Raw genomic sequence first — 20972 nt, forward strand, 5'->3', positions numbered from 1 at the left:
GGTCAAATTAAGGTGCCCCCGTAAAACCTCCAAATAAAAGAAAGGTTATTATCTATTTTGCAACTTGCCATCTGTACATAAGTGTAGAAGAGCTAATATCCTTAAAGATCAGAGCCCAGAAAATAGGCTGTCCTGGATATTTCAGGCTAAAGGCAACTTTTTTTTACAAAAGGTGCAGAGATAGCAAGTCGGAGCCTAGAAAACAAGGTACAGGTTTAAAGCCAAACGAACACATCTAACATGGAGTCAAATTTGTTCTTTTCTTTTACAATTTCTTTTTCTAACTCATAAATAATTTTAGTAAGAAACATGAGAAATTTTTTTTATTTTTGCTTCTTAATAACGGATTACAACTACACTTTAGTGAGCAGGGATGCTGTGCGTGCCTTGGGGTCACAGCAAACTCTTGTTGGGGGTGGTCGACCCTGTAACATACCCGATGTCCCGTGAGTGTTGGTGAGGGTCCCCCTAACCAGGGGCTCTCTTCAGGAACCACCATATGGGCATTGACCTCTGGAGACCTCTTTTTCAACTGCAGGAAATTTTTTCAGATTTTGTGATGGAAAAATCTCTCCAGCTGCAGATAATCAGGGAATAAAGGAAGAGGAAAAGGGCTTGAAGTAGAGTAGAAGAGAAGGACAGAATATCAGGGAGCGTGGGGGCTTGGCAGCGGGGCCTCGGGAGAGAGAGGAGCAGAGGTGTGGAGGGTCCCGGCTACGGAACTAGCTCCTGCACCTTTCCCCGCACCCAAGCCACACAGCTTTTAATAGGGCCCAGGACTCCCTCCTGTCTGGATGTCACCCTGGGCAGAACTTTGAGAATCGAAGCTAAGGGGTGGTAAACACTCACCTAGGGGGTCACTGAGGACTTTGCTCAAGTCCACATTGACTTTTCCAGTCATGTGCCTTCACCTGTTCTTTATCTCAGGATCTGAGAAGCAGGAGCAAGGAACTCAGGGAGAGATCCAGGAAGATATCTGACTGTGTTAAGAGACGACAGTCACAGTGACACGTGGAGCGAAGACACTTGCAGTAAAGTAAAATAACTTCACAACTATTGCATCAGAGCTGCAAGTGTGAGAGAACCTAAGCCTGTCTCAGAGTGCAGGGGACAAGAGAAAAGGAATGGTAAAATTACCACTGACATTTGAAATTTTGTTAAAAAGAATGCTACTGTTAATTGTATCACTTGAATGTATGCAGGTGTTTTTCTATGGGCATTCATAGGTTCACAAAACCCCACCAGCCACTCTTGCTCCCATCTGGTGTGGGCTTTCGCAAGCACAGTGCCCTTCCTGCTTGGGTGGGCCACACTGCTGGTCCTCGCCTGGGGCCGGACTGCTACAGGACACTGAGTCCCCGAGGCACGACCTGGGATACATGACAGGAACATCTCTGCTCTTGGCTGAGGGCCTCCGTTTCCCCCTGCAGTGTAAGAATGCCGGTGACTCAGTTAGAAGCATGCATCCAAGCCATCCTTCCGTGTCATCACCATCTAGAAGCGGTGCCTGAATATTCTGAATTTCTGCAGAATGTTGTTTACAATCACCTTGAACAAGTGAGTGTGTGTCCTCTTTCAAGTGGAGGAATTACTGCCGTTTTCCTGGAACTTACTCACCAGTAGTCCATCTGATTTTTCTGTGCTAGGATTCAGTATAGCCTGCTAATAACTCTGCAGTCAGATCTTGAAACCCTGATGAAGAGGATTATTTATTTTCTTTCCTTATATGATAGTATTCTACTTTCAAAATTCTGAGTTTTCTGTTCTTGGAGGAATTTTTTCGGGGTTTGGAGAAACAACTTTGCTCTTACCATCTTTGTGACCTGTTGCTATATGCGTCTCACCTGTCTTCTGTCACTTGTGAGGCGGTTCCATTTGTGACCCTGTCCGGGTTATTCATGTTATAAAACATAAAATCTGTAAAAGTACAGAACCCTTTTACTCCGAAGACATTCCACAAATACTCCTTTAATCTGGGTGTGGTTTTAACAAGACACAAACATTAGAACATATACTTGCAGGTTGCCAGTGCAAAATCCCCAAATGAATAGTCTAGCTCAACATCTAAAATCTTTCTTATCTACCTTGGATATGTATGGATAAGTGAAGCAGTTTGCTAAGAACCCAAGACCAGGTTTAGGATACAGGCTGATGTAGCTCAGCGGGTCCTCCCAAGCTGATGCTCTGCCAGAGAGTGGGGTTGAGGGGAGAGGGCGTGCCCTGCCCTCCATGAGCTGACAGTTTCATGGCAAACACCTTCACAAGGTGAAGAAATTGGAGTTTCTTCTATGAACAGTGGGTCTGAAAAGAGCCCAAAAAGCATGGGAGTGACACAATCCCATTTGTCTCAAGTAGGGGAGAGTGGCTGTGGGGCCACTTGGGAGACTCGTGAGTCCAGGTGGGCAGTGTTGGTGGCTTCCACTTGAGCGGTAGGATAGTGGGTAAAAGCGAACAGATTGAAGGCATGTTTAGATGGTAAAAAGAAAGATTTAAAGCTGTCTGTGAAGGTAGGATGGAGTAAGGCCCAGGTTTCTGGGTGGATTAATGAGTTAAATGATGGTCCTGCTGTGTTCTGAGGAGGGAAAGCTGCAGAGGGATTTCTGGGGGAAAACTGATGAGTTCAGCTGTGGGTAAAGTGAAAGGTTGTTAGATGTGTGGTCTGGGATCTCAGGTGAGAGCCAGTAGTGAGTAGGGAGAGGGGAGAGAGACTTTCAAATATTTTATCTTGTGAACATACATATAAGGATGAGTAATGACACACTTAACCCCTCTATATTCTGTATTTAAAACCCAGTAACATTTTGCTATATTGGTTGCAGGGGTTCTTAATTTTTTAATACAAATAAAATAAATAGAAACAAAATAGTGGAGTTAATGAATATCTTAGAGTTGATGTGTGTCCTTGTATGTATTTTGATTTCTCATCTTTATAAACATAATCTACAAAAAGTTAACTTGCTTAGAATAAGAGTTAAACACAGGAACATGACACACTCTGTTGGGGGTTGAAGGTGATATCTTTGGCAAATTATATAGCCTCTCTTTGCCTTTGTTGCATCTTCTGTGAATGCCCCCGTGCCCCTCATCACAGCTGATTTCCTAGACTAGAAGTTGGGAGGGAGGCTGCTGAAGAGAGTAAGAGGTGGCAACTGCTAGGAACAAAGAAGACAAAGACAAAAACAGATTAAAGCCGAGAAACTGAGTCCTAATACCCTCAAAGGAAAAATAATCCCGCAGTGTTTTGAGCCACTTATCGTAAGGGAAACAAAATCACGTGGATCCAAATCTCTTGAGCATATGTGTATTGTGGGTGGGAGGGTATCATCAGAAAAGGGTTGAGAAGAGGCTTTTTGGTTTCCCTTAACGTTTTCAGTAAGAATGGGGTGCAGAAGCAAAAACCACCCGCTACACAGTAGAAGGTGTTGTTTTGTGTGAAACTGACCAAAGTTTGGAAACCAGTCATCAGTGGTGCTGGGAAATGAAGAGGCTTCTGGATTGGGTGGGGCACTTGCTGTGACTTCCAGGTGACCTGCTGGCTGGGGTCTGTGAGGCGGGCAGTAGGTTTGCAGTGTGACCTGGGCATAATCCCTGGCTCTGAGGCTGCTGGTCTGACTAGCAGACCTGGGCAGATGCAGTCCTATTGGGGCATCTCGCGATGTGGCCTGGGACACCTGTCATGCTGAGGCGAGAGGAGGGATCCCCTAAGGGGGTGTCCCTATGAAGAGTAGAAACGTCCTCCTGCAGGGGAGGAAGAGCCTCTGAGCAGCGGGCCGGATGCACAGGCAAGAGCAGCCTGAGCACGGAGATTTCGGGGACCTGGAAGTCATAAAGTGGCCCGAACAGCCTTGTTCCTGAGAAACTGGAGGGAAAAGATGCTGCAAATGCAGGCTAATTTCAGACCCTGTGGTGGGTCATGAGTGATAGGAAAGAACTGGTCAGGCAGGCACGAAAGAACCCTGTGGTTGTCCCAGTTGGGGCGTCACACCAGAGGGAGGAGCAGAGTTATAGACTTTGTCACTTTTTATCTGTGTGACTTTGAACAATAACACCCCACCTCTCTCTATATATATCTTCATCTGTAAAGTGACAGAGTGACAACTCGTGTCATCAGAAGGCTTAGTTTAGCTCTGATCCTCATTGTCCAGTCCTGTCAGTGCTGCCCTGCAAGGTTCTGCAGTGGGTGCTCTTACCCTGAGATGGGAGGGCGTAGAAGGGCATTGTAGCACCCGAGGGCAGGAAGGGGTTGCTTTAAAAGCAGACATGTAGCCTCCTGCAGCTGCAGACCTACAGGCAGTTTGGTTTATGGTCGTGGAGAGGACTTTGGAGGTCTTAGCATCGTCTTAAGACTTGTTTTCCCTTGGGGACCTGATTTGCCTTTGCAGATTAATGTTGAAGATTTGGGCTTCTGGCAAAGCTGTTTTCAGAGATGGGTATATATGTAACATATAGTATAAAATGAAAGGTTTTATTTAATATTTGGGACTTTGTAGCTGTAGGGAACAGCTCTGTTGGCCTGGTTTCCACGGAGGACACTAGCAGTCGTCAGAGCGTGCGGGAGGGCAGGCAGCCTGCAGTGCTGCTGCGGGGGTTCTCCCCAGCAGGACGCTCTGCTGAGTTGACCCTTCTCTGAGTTTGGTTGCCAGAGGAGCAGACAGCAAAGTAATGAGTTCTGGTGGGATTGTATAATGACAGGAAGAAAGAGGGAGCCGTAGTTCTTAGGGACTACTACACTCTTTTGGTTCCTGATCCAGTGTGTCCCATTACACAATTGATGAGTTGTGTCTATTCTGGGACTTGATTGAAATAAACGTGCAGCCTGAATATTAAGAGTTATGTTTTATTTGTCAGAAGGACTCGAGCCAGGATGACCGCCTCTCAGAACACTCTGAGGGACTGCTCGCAAGAGTAGGGGAGAAGCTAGGATTATATAGGAGCTTTACAACAAAGACCAGGTAGTCAGAACAATAAAACATTGCTTGTTATCTAAAGAAAGCCAGGTATCTCAAGTTCATGAATTTAATGCTTTTCAATATATGGGAGGAAGCCAACATTTGGGCTGACTGAATATATACTTTAGACAAGCACCTAGCTATCTAGGGCCAGTAATCTTCCTTTCTTATTCTGAGTCTGCTCAGAGGGCACCATTGTGAATGGCTGCAGGCCTGTCTTCACTGGGGGGTGGCGGCAGCCGCTGATGACTTGTTTTCAGCATTCTTTGTTTAGTGACATGGTTGCAATATTTTCATTCAATTTGTAGTGTTTTCATTCACAGAAAATTATGGTATTACCCTGATTATGGATAATCTGGAAGCTTGGAATGGAACCGAGATGGAATTACTGCAGGTAACTTCTACTTTAATAAGCCATGTGTAAACATGAACACGGAGGAAGCATACAAAAGGATTCGGTGGTGAATGGGAAGGGTTTCTGCACGTTACAGGAGAAGGCAAGGCAGAATTCTTCTTCTTTGTGGGCAGGTATGTGAGTCCAACTTTCCTTTCTGAAGTGCTTTCTGAGAACTGTTTATGGTAATGAACCAACATTGACAAACGGTGACACACATTGCATTTAAGAGCTGGCTGGCTTCAACTTGGGTATTGGACAGGTGGAATTCATAGGCAGTGGTCAGGTGGATGGGACAGAGATGGAGCCCAGGCCTGGGCCCATATTCAGGTTGAAATCGCCATTTACTCACCATAGCACCTTGGACTTGTATGTAACCTCTCTTAAACTGATGGTGAGTCTGTGAAATGGGCATGATAATATTCGTTACTTCCTGGGCTTGTTGTAAGTTCTGAAGATTATTATAGCACACATGAAGCACTTAACACACTGACACTTAGCAGTGTACACTTTGTTCGACCACCACGCTTGGTGTGTGTCAGAGCCTTAAAGGCAGCATGTGTCTGTTTAGGATGCACTGGTAGCCCCTTGGCTACTTTGTGAATTTGGTGATTTCCTTTAATACTTGTAACTCTGTGTGCCATGGGCAGTTATTTTTATGGACAGATGAGGAATCTCAGGGTAAAAAAGACTGTGTAATTTGCCCAAAGTCAGACCATAATTTTGTGTGCAGGGGCCTCGGTTCAGCATGGGCTCCTGGGCCTTCTGCTCTCTCCGTTCAGCACCAGAGCCAGATGTGGGCTCGGCTGTTTCCCAGCCCAGAATATCCGGCAGGCCACAAGACACACCTGGTCCTGTGCTGCTTGAGCAAAATCTCCGGAGGAGAGGCAGTTACAAAAGGGATAAACATAAAAACAGACGACAGCAAATTGTGATCAGCTCTGAGAAGGAAAGGAACACGTCTGGCCGTGCAGAGCTGGGAGCTTTCCCGTCGGGGCTGCTCTGGGGGCGCTCATCTCAGCTAAACAAGCTGTGCTGCTGCACCAAGGCAGGAAGGCAGGGCGCGTGTGGCCAGGTAGACAGGGCCTCGTTGATCGTACTCATTCCCTATTAAGTGGCAGGTGTCACAGGCACTTAACTAATAAACAGATGTTGGCCAGAATCATCACGCATTTTGCTTGGTAGTTTTATTGGCGCCAACTTTGAGAGGAGGTCATTGAAGCTGGGGAGTTTGCTGCATGCCCGTGATTACCATGGAAATACCCCCACTGGTCTTTCAACCTAGACTGGTGTGGCTGTCATGTCCCAGCCCTGTGAATGGCATCGTGCAGCTTCTCCCAAGTGGCCCAAATGACTGACATTGATATGCTTAATTCGTAGGAAATGGTATGTGGCAATAAGAGAAAAAGGTAGTAAGAAATTGGAAAACTAGAAAATAACCAATTCTTCCCCTGCTGGGGGACCGTACCCTGTGTCTCTCACCCCACTCACTGCCTGTCACCTCCTCCCTGCCGACTCCGTGTTCAGAAGCCACTCTGAGCCTTTGAAGAACATTTTGCCTCATGACACTGTTGACTAGGACCTGCGACCTCTCTGTCCCTGGTTAACTCTCTCTTCAAAGCCATTTAAATTTCTTGCAGGCTCCTCCACTCAAATGTAAGAATAGCCCCTTTAAACTTCTTGATGCAGCTCCTTAATGAAGATCTTGGGAAGGAAACCTAGCCAAAACCTGGGAGGTATTCACAGAGTGAATGTAACCTGAGCATTTTTTGACGTTCAGAATCAGAGCGGTGGGAGACACAGGAAGGCCTTTTTAAGTTAGAAAGTGGAAAGAGACAGGACTCAGGACGTTTGAGACTGAAACATCTCGGTCCCAGCCAGCAAGGCACCTGCGTTCAGGATGGTGTGTGGGGAGTGCAGAGTTCTCAAAAAGAAAGAAGTGGTGGGATGGCAGGGAGGACATTTAGGTACTTAACTGGGGATGGAAAAAGTTGGCTGAACAATTCATGGTTGAACAAGAGGATTGTGACATGATGTGCTTGTATTTTGGAGAGAAGGGTTTTGTGGAGCCAGGCCTAAGGAGAAATCTCTCTGACTGGGGAGTCAGCACAACAAAAAAACACAGAGAACCAGGCAGACCCCATGGCCCCTGATGGGGGAGAGGCTGCCCACCAATTGGAGACCTGAAGGCTGCTTCTGTCCCTTAGCTGGGGTCTCAGACCTCACTTCACATCCCAGTCCTGTTGATACAAGAAAAAATATGTGGGGCATGAGAAGGGCTGTGTCCCAGGCTTCCGTTGAGCCCCTGGAATGTGCCCCACCAGATTTTGTTCCTTGGCTTCATGCAGTAAAGAATTCAAGAACAAGCCAGTGTTGAGTAAAGGTAGATTTATTCAGAGAGATACATTGACAGGCATGAGAAACGTCACGAAGTATGGGGGTTTGATGCTCAGATTAAAAGTAGGCACACACTCCACAGAAATAGTGTGGGCCTTCTCCGAAGAGGTAGAGAGAGGGGTTCCTGGGATGTGGCTCTGTGTTGCTCCTTTTCTTGGGCTTCGTGGTTTCATATGCTAATAAGTAGAAGGACCAGCCTTAGGGCAAGGGGCTGGGATTCCAGGGAGTTGGCCATTTTCCACCCTTTGACCTTTTGTGGCTAGCCTTGTGACTGCCATGGTGCCTGGGGCCGTGTTATTCACCATGTTACTATTACAATGGGTGTATAATGAAGCTCAGGATCTACTAGAAGTTAAATCTCTTCATCCTGAGCCTCAAGACCTATTGGGGGCTGAATTCTTCACCATTTTGATGTTAATTGCTGTGGTCTTTCTTGAATGGCTTGCTCTGCCCCCTTCCATCCTGTCTCACTGTGATGACACAGAGAGAGCAAAGGCCGGGCCCTGCGTGTGTTCCTGCATTTAACAGCGGGAGATGTGGGGTGGGCTGAGGATGACTCTGAGTGGTGAGAAATATGTTTCAGATTTTCCCACATGAGACATGGGGACCTGCCAGCAGCCATCGCAGATTTATCTCACAGGCATTATCGCTTGTGTTGTTACGGAAACAACAGGCCAGCCAAGAAATAAGCAGCACTCAGAGGGTGGGAGTACTGAGATTTATTATGCCAGCGGGCTCAGAGGGGCTTCTGTTCCCAAGCCCTGAGCACATCCAAGACGTGCACATGAGGTTTTATAGGGTTAATTACAAGTATGGGGCTTTTAGCCAATAAGGCTCAAACAACAAAAAGCAAGGAATCAGTACACTGAAGCTTATCAATTTGGAACAGATCACGTTACTGACAATTGTTGACCTTGGATTTACGAGTTAGCTTGTTAGCCCAGTAAACTGACACTGAACTTCAGATTTACGAGTTAGCCCAGCAAAACTTAGATCAGTAAACCGACACTTATCACACTTAGATTTGTGACTTAGCTTGTTAGCCCAGCTGGGGTTTTTGTTCACAGTGTCACTCATCTTTTCTATTTTCCTTTTATTTTTAAAGTATTTAATCCAAATTTAATATCAGGATTTTTTTGGAAAGAAATTTCTCTTTTTCTTTTCTTTGGGGCTCTTTTGGGGGGTAGGAAATTAGGTATATTTATCTGTTAGTGGAGGCCCTGGGGCTTGAACCCAGGACCCTGTGCACACTAAGCACACGCTCTACCACCTGCCCCATCATCTTTTTCTTTTTGCTTTAGCTGCCAAGAATCTTACAGCTGAATTTCTAGTCGGCCTTTAACACTTGCCCTGACTTCATGGAATCCATTTTTATGAGTTTACCTCCCCCTGGTTTCATTTAAGTATTGAATCTCCATTTTCTCTTCACTCTCAGTTTTGCCTTTTTGTTGTTATGGTTGTTAAGCTGTGTTTAAAAAATTGTTTAATTTCTCTTTTAGCAGGAGGCTGAAGTAAATAAATATGTAAACAAACATCACACTTAAATGCTTTTATATATTCTAAGCTGTTTATTAGTTAATTAAAAACCAAATTGAATATTAAAGGGATAACATTTTTAAATTATTTTTTAATTTTTTATAAAGACATAGCTGATTTAAAATATATGTTTCAGGTGTACAATAGATGCTCCATTTATAGTTACTGTAAAACATTGTCTGTATTCCCTGTGTTGTAAGATACATCCCTCTAGAGTGTTTACATTACATGTTGCAGTTTGTATAAGAAAGTTGGGTAACGCAGAGTCTGGGACGTGGCTGTGGCTGACCCAGGTTCACGCAAACCCTGCCTGTCAAAGCTCAGGCCTTCACTCCTGTCTGCAGGGGAGCGAGTGGAGGCAGCTCTCATCAGCGCTGGCACCACACTCTGAGTGGCAGTGACAGCAGTGACTGTGTGTGGACGTGAAAATTGTTGTTCCAAGAGTTTTACATGCTTTTCTGCATTTAATAATTAAAGCCCTCCTGTGAGGAAGGGTTTTAAGTTTTTAATGAATAATACATTTTATTTTGATATTGATAGACTTCAAAACTCCGGAAAATTTACAGGAGTAGTACAATAAATGCTTAGATACAGTTCACCTTAAAGGGCACTATTTGCCCTTTTGTGATGGGCTTATTTTAGCATAAATTTTCAAAGTTCATTCATATTGTAGCCTGAATCAGTACATTATTCTTTTTGTTTGATAATATCCTTTTCCTTTTTTTTCGTTTTTGGTCTATTTAAAAATATTTTCATTGAAGTCTAGTCAGTTTATAGTGTTGCATCAGTTTCTTGTGTACAGCACAAAACTTCAGTTAAATAGGAACATACCTGCATTCATTTTCATATTCTTTTTAAACATAAGTTACTATAAGTTATTAAATATATTCTCCTGTGCTATACAGTATATACTTGCTGTTTATTGTATACATACTCAGCATCTGCAAATCTTGAACTCCCAATTTATTCATTCCACACCCTCTCCCCTCTGGTAACCATAGTTTGGTTTCTATGTCTCTGTGTCTGTTTCTGTTCTGTAGATAAGTTGATCTTTTTGTTCCTTTGTTTTTGTTTTTGTTTTTTTTTTTTTGTTTTAGATTCCACATGTGGGCGATCTCATATGGTATTTTTCTTTCTCTTTCTGGCTTATTTCACTTAGAATGTCATTCTCCTGGTCCATTCATATTGCTGCAAATGGCATTATTTTATTATTATTTTATTGCTGAATAGTAGTCTATTGGACATATATACTACAACCTCTTTATCCAGTCGTCTGTCAGTGGACATTTAGGTTGTTTCCATGTCTTGATATTGTAAATAATGCTGCTGTGAACATTGGGGTGAAAGTGTCTTTTTGAATTACGTTTCCTTTCGGATATATGCCCTGGAGTGGGATTGCTGTGTCATCTGGGCCCCCAAGGTTTTGTCTTTTGAGGAACCTCTATACAGTTTTCCACAATGGCTCCACCAAACTGCATTCCCACCACAGTGTAGGAGTGTTCCCAATTCTCCACAGCCTCTCCAGCATTTAGTGTCTATGAACTTCTGAATGATGGCTATTCTGACTGGTGAAAGGTGATACTTGTTTGCAGTTTTGATTTGCATTTCTCTGATAATGATATTGAGCATTTTTTCATGTGCCTATTGGCCATTTGTATGTCTTCATTGGAGAAATGTTTCTTTAGGTCTTCTGCCCATTTTTGGATTGAATTGTTTGTTTTTCTTCTTTATCAAGTGTAAAAGCTGTTTACATATTCTGGGAATTAAGCCCTTGTCACTTTCATTTAATGCAACTATTTTCTCCCACTCCATAGGTTGTCTTTTTGCTTTAATTTTTGTTTTCTTTTCTGTGCAAAAGCTTGTAAGTTTAATTAGAACCCACTTGTATATTTTTGCTTGTATTTCTATTGCTTGAGTAGACTGCTCTTGGAAAATATTGTTGAGATATATGTCAGATGTTTTGCCTATGTCTTCTTCTAAGAGGTTTATAGTGTCTTGTCTACAATTTTAAGTCTTTAAGCCATTTTGAATTCATTTTTTGTATGTTGTGAGGGGGTAGTCTAACTTCATTGATTTACATGCAGCTGTGCAGTTTTCCCTGCACCATTTGCTGAAGAGGCTGTCTTTGCTCAATTGTATGTTCTCACCTCCTTTGTCAAAGATTCAATTACCAAAAGTTTGTGGGACTATTCTTGGTAATTTTGTTTATCCATTCATTGATGGATGGATATTTTTAGTGACTTTTAGCTACTCTGAATGATACTGCTATGAATATTGATGTGCAAGTTTTTGTGAGAATACATTTCCATTCTGTTGGCTGTACAGTTGGCCCACCATATCTGTAGTTTCCACTTCATGGATCCAGATGGCTGATTGCAAAGGGACTTGATCATCCTTGGATTATGGTATCCAGGGTTGGGGGTTCCTGAAACAAACCCCCCGAGGACACTGAAGGATGACTCTACATGTAGGAGTGGAATTGCTCAGCCACATAACTCTAACCTTTTGAGGAAACATCGGGCTCTTCCAAAGAAGCTGCACCATTGCCCCTTTCCAACGGCTGCATATTGAGGGTATCCATTTCTCTGCCTCCTGACTGACACTTGTTATTGTCCATGTTTTGATTATAACCATCCTAGTGAGTTTAAAATGAGATCTCATTTTGATTTTGATTTCGCTAGTGATGCTGACCATCTTTTCAGATGATTATTGGCCAATTGTGTATCTATTTAAATCCTTGGCAAATTAAAAAAATTGGGTCGATTTTCTTTGTATTGTTCAGTTGTAAGCATTTGTTTTATATCCTGGATACTAGTCTCTTATTAGATATATGCTTTGCAAGATTTTTCTCCTATTCTGCAGATTGTCATTTCACTTTAATTTTTTTAAACATTAAAACAATTTCTTTATAGGGGAGGTAATTAGATTTATTCATTTTGTTTTTCTTCCTTAGCACGCACTCTATCATTTGAGCTACCCCTTTCCCCTTTCATTTCACACTCTTGATGTTGTCCTTTGTAACAAATGATTTTAATTTGATGAAGTCCATTTTATCTATTTTGTTTTATCACTTGTGCTCTTGGTATTGTATCTAGGAAGCCATAGCCTATCCTATGACCACAAAGATTCGTACTATGTCTTCTTTTAGAAAGTTCATATATTTAGTTTTTACGTTTCTGTCTGTGATCCATTTTGAATTAATATTTGTTATATAAAATACGGGGTCCAGATTCCAGATTCATTCTTTTGCCTTTAGATACCCAGGTGTCTCTGCTCCACTTGTTGGATAGACTATACTTTCAATGGAGTGTTGTTGGCACATTTCTGGAAAACTGACTGTAAATGTAAGTTTCCCCCCAGCATTTTTTATTGTGTCTCATAGATTTCTGCATCCAAACTTATGACAGAAGCATAATGACTTGAGTGCTATAGATTTGCTGTAACCTTTGAGTGAGTCCTCCAAATTTGCTCTTCTTTTTCAAGATTGTTTTGGCTGACCTGGTTCCCTTGCTTTCAATATGAATTTTGGGATCAGTTTTTCAATTTTTGCAAAGAAGTCAGCTGGAATTTTGATAGGGATTCCATTAAATATGTAGATTACTTTGGGAAGTTCTTAACATTTTTAACTATTTTCTACCATTGCATGATCATGGGATGCCTTCCATATATGAAGATATTTTAAATATTTTTTGGTGATACTTCAAAATATTCAATGTACAAATCTTGTAAACTTTTGTTAAATGTATCTCTCATTTTATTTTTTATGCAGTTGTAAATGGAACGGCTTAGCTTCATAAGGGTGGGACTATATATATCAATTTATGTATTTCTAGGATTCCTACATAGCAAATACACTAGGTTTATATTTGCTACATTGATCTATCCACAATTCTTCCCACCCCCGTGTCATAAGAAACCAAGACCCAGCTTAAGCCATCTGAACACCTATGTGGAAGTGAGAAATGAGACCTTTGGGTGGGGTTTGTGTAGATGATACTGAGATCTTATTCAGGATGGCTTCATCTTAATTTCTTTTAAACAATCCTTTCAGAGTACATAGTCAGATACATTAGGAAAATGCTGTTTTGATGTGCGGAGGAGCTAAGACTATAATTTTCAAGTAATTTCTAGTGAGAGTGTTGTACTTGAAACATAATTTGCATCAATCTTTGAAGATTTATGTTTCAGGAGCTTTGAGTAAATAATACCTGTCTTTATTCAATAACTACAACTAAATGCTCAAGCAACATGTAAGAGTTTGAGCAAACTGCTCCCGCCCCGTAGTGCTGGTTGGTTGCAGCTGTAACTGGAGTCAGCGCTTACCTCGCCCAGTACACTTGTGCTGATCTGCTCAAAACAGTTCGTCCAACAGTTTGTCGGTAGTCTTTTAGACAAAGCCATAAAGCATTGATTTAAGGTTGCTGGAATGTAATCTATTCTTATTAATATTAAGTAAGCACATATTGAGTACTTACTGTATGTTGGGAATTGTCCCTCAGCCTCACATGAATATTACTTCTAATAAAACCTCTCATATTTCCCTGTTATTTGCACTTTACAGATAAGGAGACTGAGGATTAGGTCTTCTCTCTTTTGGGGGGAGCTCATTATCAATGATGGGAAGTTGTAAGGAAAAAGATATTGATTCATCCAGAGAAAATATTTTTCTGAGATTCAGTATTGAAGAAGGTAACCACTGAAGAGGGTGATCATTGTTTGAGTGAGACGAGCCCCGGGTTGTACGGAGTCAGCATCCCTGTCCTGGACGCTGCACGTGTAGAGCTGCGTGGTGGGTGAGGCGGCGCGGCCGTGCAGGGAAAGCGGATGCCGGGCCGTTGGGCTGTGCTCAGGCCCGGTGGGGCTTTCTCCTAAGAGCAGTGGACCGTCATTGACAGATTTTAAGTAGGCTAGTGCGATGCTCTCGTAGATCACTTTTGTCTTGTAGAATGCTTAGAAACATTTAGAAGGCTCGGCAGGAGGTGATGTGATGAGTCAGAGTAGGGTGGCTGCGAGGTGTAGCAGTGTTCAATTTTCAAGTGATTTTCAGTCCCAGGTTTGTGGCTCAGTAGCCGTGTCACTTTGGATGACACACCCAAGGAAGTGAAACAATTTATCTAATCAATAGAAGCAGTGATGTACCGAACTCCCAGGACTGCTGTGTAGATCCAGTGAGATAACGTGTGCACAGTGTGCAGCATGGTCCCCAGCACAGAGTCAGTGCTGAGGGAGTGCCAGTGAGTACCTGGTAGGACAGGTGTGGGTGGTGGATCTCGTTGACTGAGGAAATTTGCCCCTGAAGGAGGGGTCTTGTCACATCTGTGAGTGATTGGCCTGAGCTGGGAGAGGCAGGGAGACCTTGCCCCCGACCAAGGGCCCTGGGCAGGATGGCTATGGGAGGAACACCGTGAAGTTAGCTCTTTGCAGGTGGAGTTGGAGGTGCCCTTGAGACATCTAAGTGCAGTGTCACAATCACAGAAGTGGTCTGGTCCCGGGCTGTGCATTTTCCTGCTGAGATATTGATCTCTGAACGCGAAGACATACTTTACAGGACAAGTGAATAGTAGTATCATCTCTCATCAAAGCTCACATCTCTTTATTCATCACTCACTTTGCTAATTGGGTACTTACAGAACACACTTCACTGTCCTCCCCTGGGCTCAGGCTCCACAGAAAAGAGCTGGTGAGTCTCCCTCTTTTCCAGAAGAAGACACACTTAGCTGGTAGACATCTATACCTCGCCAGACTTAGAATTTTAGGTTGTTGATTTAATTCTATTTTCTGTTGGTCATCTCCTGACAGGAGAGACGTTTTACCTCATGGTCAGGTTTCAATTAGCTGTTACTGAGAATTGCTGGTCTGATCCATAGTGTATTTATTCTATTAACTTTGTAGAGTACTTATCATTTTTCTGTCTTTGCTCTTTAATTTTGTTTGCCCCTTCAATTTTCTATCTTATTTGGGACCTTATTTTATTTTTTAATTAAAAAATGTCTATTAGCAATTAACAAAACAAAAGCAAAGAAAAAATGCACATGATAGCTAAATTTAGAAAATATCTTGTGTGTTTTCTGTCTCAGCAATGGAGGGTTCTAGAAACTCGTGAAAAGCTTCATTACATAAGTTCCTTTAAATTCTGATTAAGAAATAAAACCTTCCTTCCTCATCTTTCAAGCTGCACAGCTAATTGTCAAGAAAGTGAGGGGAAATTCTCAGAAGACAAGACAAACCAGAAAGCAGGGATTCTGGGAGATACGTGAGCCTTAGAAGCCCTGGGGTGCCGGTTGGCTCCTGAACTGAGTTTCAGTTGCCCTGGCAGGAGGGCAGGAGGTGAGCCTGTGGCCTCTCACACTGGGAGTTGGATGGCTGTTCTTATATAAGGCCAAGCACATCCTGAGAATCCTGCTTTATAAAAGGTTGAATTAGAAAGAAAAGAATAAAAGCATTCCTCAAGGCAAGGAAGTAAGGAAAGTAAAATTTTTTGGAAGCGGGAAAAAATAACATATCCAAAGTAAGGATTTAGTTTAAAGCTGTTCTGGCATGAGAGTGACCACAAACCCATGGCAGAAAATCACGGCTCCTCCCGGAAAGAGAAGGTGTGTTTTGAATGAATCAGTGGACAGCCATTCTGAAAAAGGCCTCCAGAGTCTTCTGGATCAAGATACTGGACTCAAACACCCCCCTTCCATGGTCTCATTTAAATAACCAGAAAGGTTTTAAAGGAAAGAAGCCATAATCATAGTTCTATTTATTGACATTACTTTATGCTAGGAATTCAAAGGTGACTATGGAGTTGTCTCCTCTTTTATGGACCTTACTTTCTATTTGACATAGTTGGGGAACTTGGTGGAGGGTGGTGTTAGTATGTTGCAATTAACCAGGAGAGGAGTTTAAGAAAGCAGTGAAGGGTTGGTGACATTTTTCGCTGAGGACAGTCCTGTTCAGTTGGCTTGTAATTACAGGCTCGTTGAGTTGTCACTGGAGGGAATTAATCTTAAGGAATTTGGACTTAACTCAGGCCTCTTCAGAATGGACAAGTGAACCTGGAGAAAGACAGTCAAATCTGTGCAGACATTGAAGTTCACTTCAACATGTGGTATCCATGAGCCAAAGATAGGACTAGTAGGCAGCACTTCTTGAGGACAGAGGAGTGGTTTTTAAGGTTCTTCAAGAATGAATCCCAAGGTACCGGGATGGCCAGTTGTCAAACTGTGACTTTGCTCTTTGGACGGTGTATCCACCAAGGGTATTGGCCGTTTATAAGTTTCCATTTCTCCTTAATACATGTCAGGTTATGAGGACGTGGGCATAAACGTTTCACACCTTGTCAAGGTGACTTTGGGTACCTGCCTAGAATCATGGGCACAGTTGCGGCTGCGTCATACATCTTGCCGCACATCCCGCTCCCCGGCTCCGTGATCACGGCAGAGTGGTTCCTTATTGAGCTGTCCATCTCCTCTGTGACATCGTAACCAAACAAAAGATTGGAGAGTATTAGCTTGGCTTTTTTCTTTTCTAACATTCCCTTCAAATTATGATGACTGATAGTGGACCCAGTTACGTTTGCAGATGATTTACAAGTAGGGCTGTCAGTACAAACCTTGTAATCCCCGCTGTGTGATCTAGAGAAGAAAGTTACACTCTTTCCAAATTGTTTTGATGCACTTATGTGGGAAAATGATGTATGTTTGAATATGTATTTCCTCTCTTACTCATCATGGCTAGAGATGAATATTTGTAGACATGGAATGAGTACTCTGTATTTGAACTGTATGGTCCCCTAAATTCTCCCCAGCTTTTTAAAGTCATCACTGGAGTGCTACCTCCAGAGTGCCGCAAAGCATCCAACACTGCCTGCTCTTCGGACACTGTAAGTTTCCAAGTTGGAGAAGGCTGCTGGCTGGTGAGGCATTCTCTCGCACATCTCTGGTTGGGTGATGTGAGCTGAGAACACAAGAATTGGCAGACAGTAACTAACCACGATCAGGTCCATTTCTGGAACACTCATGGAGGATTTTACACCTATGGTAGTGGAATACGTTATTTCATTTAGTTTTCCCAAAAATCATAATTAGATTTTATCACCTGTATTAAAAAGGAAACTGTCAAAGCGAGTGACGTGCAGACTTTGGACTGGAACACGGGTCTTTCTGATCCCTGTCTCTGTTCCCTCCCCGGCCTATCCTTGCAAATGACCAGGAGACTCTTCCTCAGTCTTGAGTTTCCCTCTGATGTTACCGCTCTCTTTGTTTCTAAGAGAGGAAAACAAGTCTAAACTTACTTTCCAGTTGGAAATGGAATGGAGAGTTAACGTTGGAAGCCGGGAGAATCTGTCCTGTGATGAAGTGGTCTCCGAGCCACTTCCACTGGGATGTCACATCACTGTCTGGGCCCCTTGCTCAGCCTGTGCACAGGTGACAGCACAGTTGTGCCGAGCAGTCCTCCCGGACAGGGCAGTGGGTTGGAAATGAGTTTGGGGATTTGGTTTCATTACACAAGTTCCTGAGGGCCTTGACCTGGCACTTCGAGTGGGAGCATTCCCTGTCCCACAGACTGTGCTCTGGGCCCATGCAGACCTGACGTGGCCTCAGCCTGAGTCTCAGGGCCCGTGGTGATGAGGAGCATTTTAGCCCAGGGTCTGCTGGAGGCTCTGAGACTACTGGGCTGTGGGACTTTGTCCAGGATGATAATAATTCCTCCCCGAGTTTCAGATTTCCTTGCCTGTGAGCCGGGGTAGTAGTTGTTTCTGAGATGATTGTAATGATTCAGTAATGGGCGCAGCGTGTGCTGACAGGTAGCTGGGTGCTTTAGGAGCAGAAGTCGCAGTCACTCTGTCAGCCTCTCCCTGTGCGCTCTGTGCTTTGAGAAGTTGTGTGTTTGGTGAAAGTCCCGCCCAGACCCTAGGGTCTAGATGAACTGTTGTTCCTTTACTTTCCCTTCCTTTTCCTCTTTCCCTTCTCTGTGTCCCATGTTTAGGTAGCAGATTCCTCTATTTCAGGGAATACGGGCTTTTCTAGTAAAGGGACAGGTGGAATGCGGAGAGGTGGGGCCCAGAGGGGGTCTGGAGTGTCTGCACAGTGCTGCTTCCCTGCGTTTCTGCATCCGGTCCCATCAGTGCACTAAGTCAGCCTTCCTCTTCCTTCCTGTGTCATCGGGTCTCTGTTTTAAGGGAAAACCATTTTTATGGGTCTTTTTTCACTTACGTGTTTCATTCAGATGCTTGTTGCTTTTCTCCCTGTGCTTCAGCGTTCCGAGGAGAAAATTCAGCCGTGCAGCATCCTCTCCGTGCTCTACGAGTTGATCGGCTTCCACTGCAAGTCCACCTTCTTCAAGCGGGTGGCCCCCGTGCGGCACGCGGCCCCCGGCATCCCGGAGCCTGGCGGGAAGGCCTGCTCCCGACTCCTCCTGCAGACGCTTCCTGGCTACAGTCTGTCACTGGACTTGCAGGACTTCAGCAAATGTGTTGGAACTAAAACATTGCTTCAGCCCCATTAACCATGCCTGGTTTGGGCCCTGCTGTCCTGCCTCATCAGGGTGAATCTTGATTCATTTAGAACAGGGCTCAGCAGACTTTTCCTTTCAAGGGCTTGGGGGTAAATATTTCAGGGTCTGAAAACCTCCTGATCTCTGGTGCAGCTGCTCAGCTCTACTGTTTAGATGCCAGAACAGCCAGATAGTCCACACACCCATAGAGCTTTATTAACAGCGGTGGCTGGGGCTGGATTGGGTGTATGAACTGCAGTTTGCCCCCACAGCCTCCTCAATATTGACACCTGCACCAGAGTGTACATTTGTGACAATGGGTGAACCTACACTGACATGTCATCATCACCCATAGCCCATAGTTGACACTAGGATTTACACATTGTGTTGTGCACTCTGTGGGTTTGGACAGATGTACAATGACATGTATCCACCATCACAGCATCATACAGAGTCGTCTGTCTTAGTGACCTTAAAATGCTCCGTGCTGCACCTCATTCATTGCTCTTTCCCCTCTAGCCTCTGGCAGCCACTGATCTTTCAGTCTCTGTGTTTTTCCCTTTCCCAGAACACCATACAGTTGGAATCAGACAGTTGCTGAAACTTCCCAGATTGGCTTCTTTCACTTGGTAATATGCATTTAAGGTTCCTCCATGTCTTTCCATTCCTTGATAACTCATTTCATTTTAGCACCAAATAATAGTCCATTTTCTGGCGGGACCACAGTTTATTTATCCATTCACCTACTGAAGAAGAGCTTAGTTGCTTCTGAATCCTGTTGAGTATGAATAAAGCTACTATTAACATCTGTATGCAGATTTGTGTGTGAACATAAGTTTCCATTTCATCGAGTAAACACCAAGGAGCACAGTTGAAGGATCATATGTTAGAATTACGTCTAGCTCTGTAAAAAATTGCCAGACCGTCTTCCAAAGTACCTGGGCCATTTTTCATTCCCACCAACAATGCATTATAATTTCTGGTGCTCCACATCCTCACCAGCATTTGGTGCTGTCAGTGTTCTGCATTTTGGCAGTTCTGACAGGTGTGCAGTGGTATCTCGCTGTTTCAGTCTGCATCCCCTTGATGACAGGTGCTGTGGAGCATCTTTCCAAAGGCTTCTTTGGCATCCAGATTTCTTCTTTGATGAGGTGTGTGTTCAGGCATTTTGCTCATTTTTTAATCAGGTTATTCATCCTTCTTGTTGAGTGTAAAGAAATTTTGGTATATTCTGGATTTCAGCCCTTTATCAGTGTGTCCCTGCCCTTCACCTTCAGTGCCAGAGTTGTCCTTTGGGTCTCAGTGGAGTGTCAGATCTTCAAAGAGATTCCCTGTCTTCCCTCAGCCTAAATACTGTCCTTGTATTTTTCACTTTCATTGACTCATTTTGTTCTTTTTAAATAGCATTTCCCATAATTTGTAAGTATATTAAAGAGAAAAGGGCAATGATTGAACACCGCCTGCCCCACCAGGCTGTGTGCCCTGTGAGAGCAGAGGCCCTGTCCCCACTCACCGTTTCCCATGACAGCACATGGCACATGTCCATGTAAAAGTGTGTAACGTGGGGCCAAACCTGATGAGCAGCTATGACGACATGTGTTGTCTACCATTTATTGAGTAGACTTTGTTTCTGATCTTAATTATTAAATCATATGAATGACACTTGGTTGTTTTGAAAAATAAAACAACAAAGCACACCTCAATGTGATTGGTAATTTCTACTTAGATTTCTGACCCAGGAGGGGATGTTCACCATCATTTTGTGGAGGAGGTTGGGAAGGTAAAGTAAGAGAGTGAGATCAAATAAAGTAAAAATGATAACCGTCACTTGGCTTTATTATCACTGAAATAAAAGTTATTTTAAACCCTATCTCAGCTGTTGTTCTGTTGTTTTAAACATTTCTCATAGAATTAAATGGAAGCCCACTAAACCCTGAAAGGGAAACTGTGTGCTCAGGTCCTGAAAATTGTTTATGTCTATTTCTTGAGATACAAATTTCCCTGCTGGTTACAGAAATTCGAGGCGGGAACACAGTGCACTGCATGTGTCTGCCGGCTTCACGGGCTGCTCAGTGTCAATTTCATTTTCTTCGGTTGCAGTTTAGGACGCATTTCCATGAGAAATATTGCTCAGACATTTCCTGAATGAAGGATTGAATTTTCCAAAGGAAATATTATGAATGAGAGTGACAAGGCACAAGGGTTTCCCATAAAGG

The 20972-nt window shown here is 43.5% G+C and overlaps 1 protein-coding gene across 5 annotated transcripts; it reads left to right on the plus strand.

The window, feature by feature from the left end:
- The first annotated feature begins 1318 nt into the window (after positions 1-1318).
- Positions 1319-19046, plus strand: LOC140690716 (trafficking protein particle complex subunit 9-like). 5 transcript variants are annotated; one of them, XR_012065990.1, is made up of 3 exons: positions 1319-1557; positions 5258-5343; positions 18520-18761. XR_012065990.1 is itself a non-coding variant. In XM_072952639.1 (3 exons), exons 2-3 carry the CDS (start codon positions 5296-5298, stop codon positions 18766-18768), a joined length of 297 nt encoding a protein of 98 aa, XP_072808740.1. In that variant the 5' UTR covers positions 1322-1557; positions 5273-5295; the 3' UTR covers positions 18769-19046. The 5 variants fall into 5 exon arrangements, 1 of the variants encoding a protein (XP_072808740.1); XR_012065989.1 differs by having other exon boundaries at positions 5258-5477; positions 18520-18759; XR_012065988.1 differs by having other exon boundaries at positions 1322-1557; positions 5273-5477; positions 18520-18759.
- Positions 19047-20972: the final 1926 nt, after the last annotated feature.

Source organism: Vicugna pacos, chromosome 31 (genome assembly GCF_048564905.1).
Source record: "Vicugna pacos chromosome 31, VicPac4, whole genome shotgun sequence".
Classification (NCBI taxonomy): Eukaryota; Metazoa; Chordata; class Mammalia; order Artiodactyla; family Camelidae; genus Vicugna; species Vicugna pacos.

Excerpts from the sequence above, each read along its gene's own strand:
- LOC140690716 (XM_072952639.1), top strand. The coding sequence starts at position 5,296 with ATGGATAATCTGGAAGCTTGGAATGGAACCGAGATGGAATTACTGCAG. Across the intron at positions 5,344-18,519 it reads CCGAGATGGAATTACTGCAG|CGTTCCGAGGAGAAAATTCA; the intron begins GTAACTTCTACT and ends CCTGTGCTTCAG.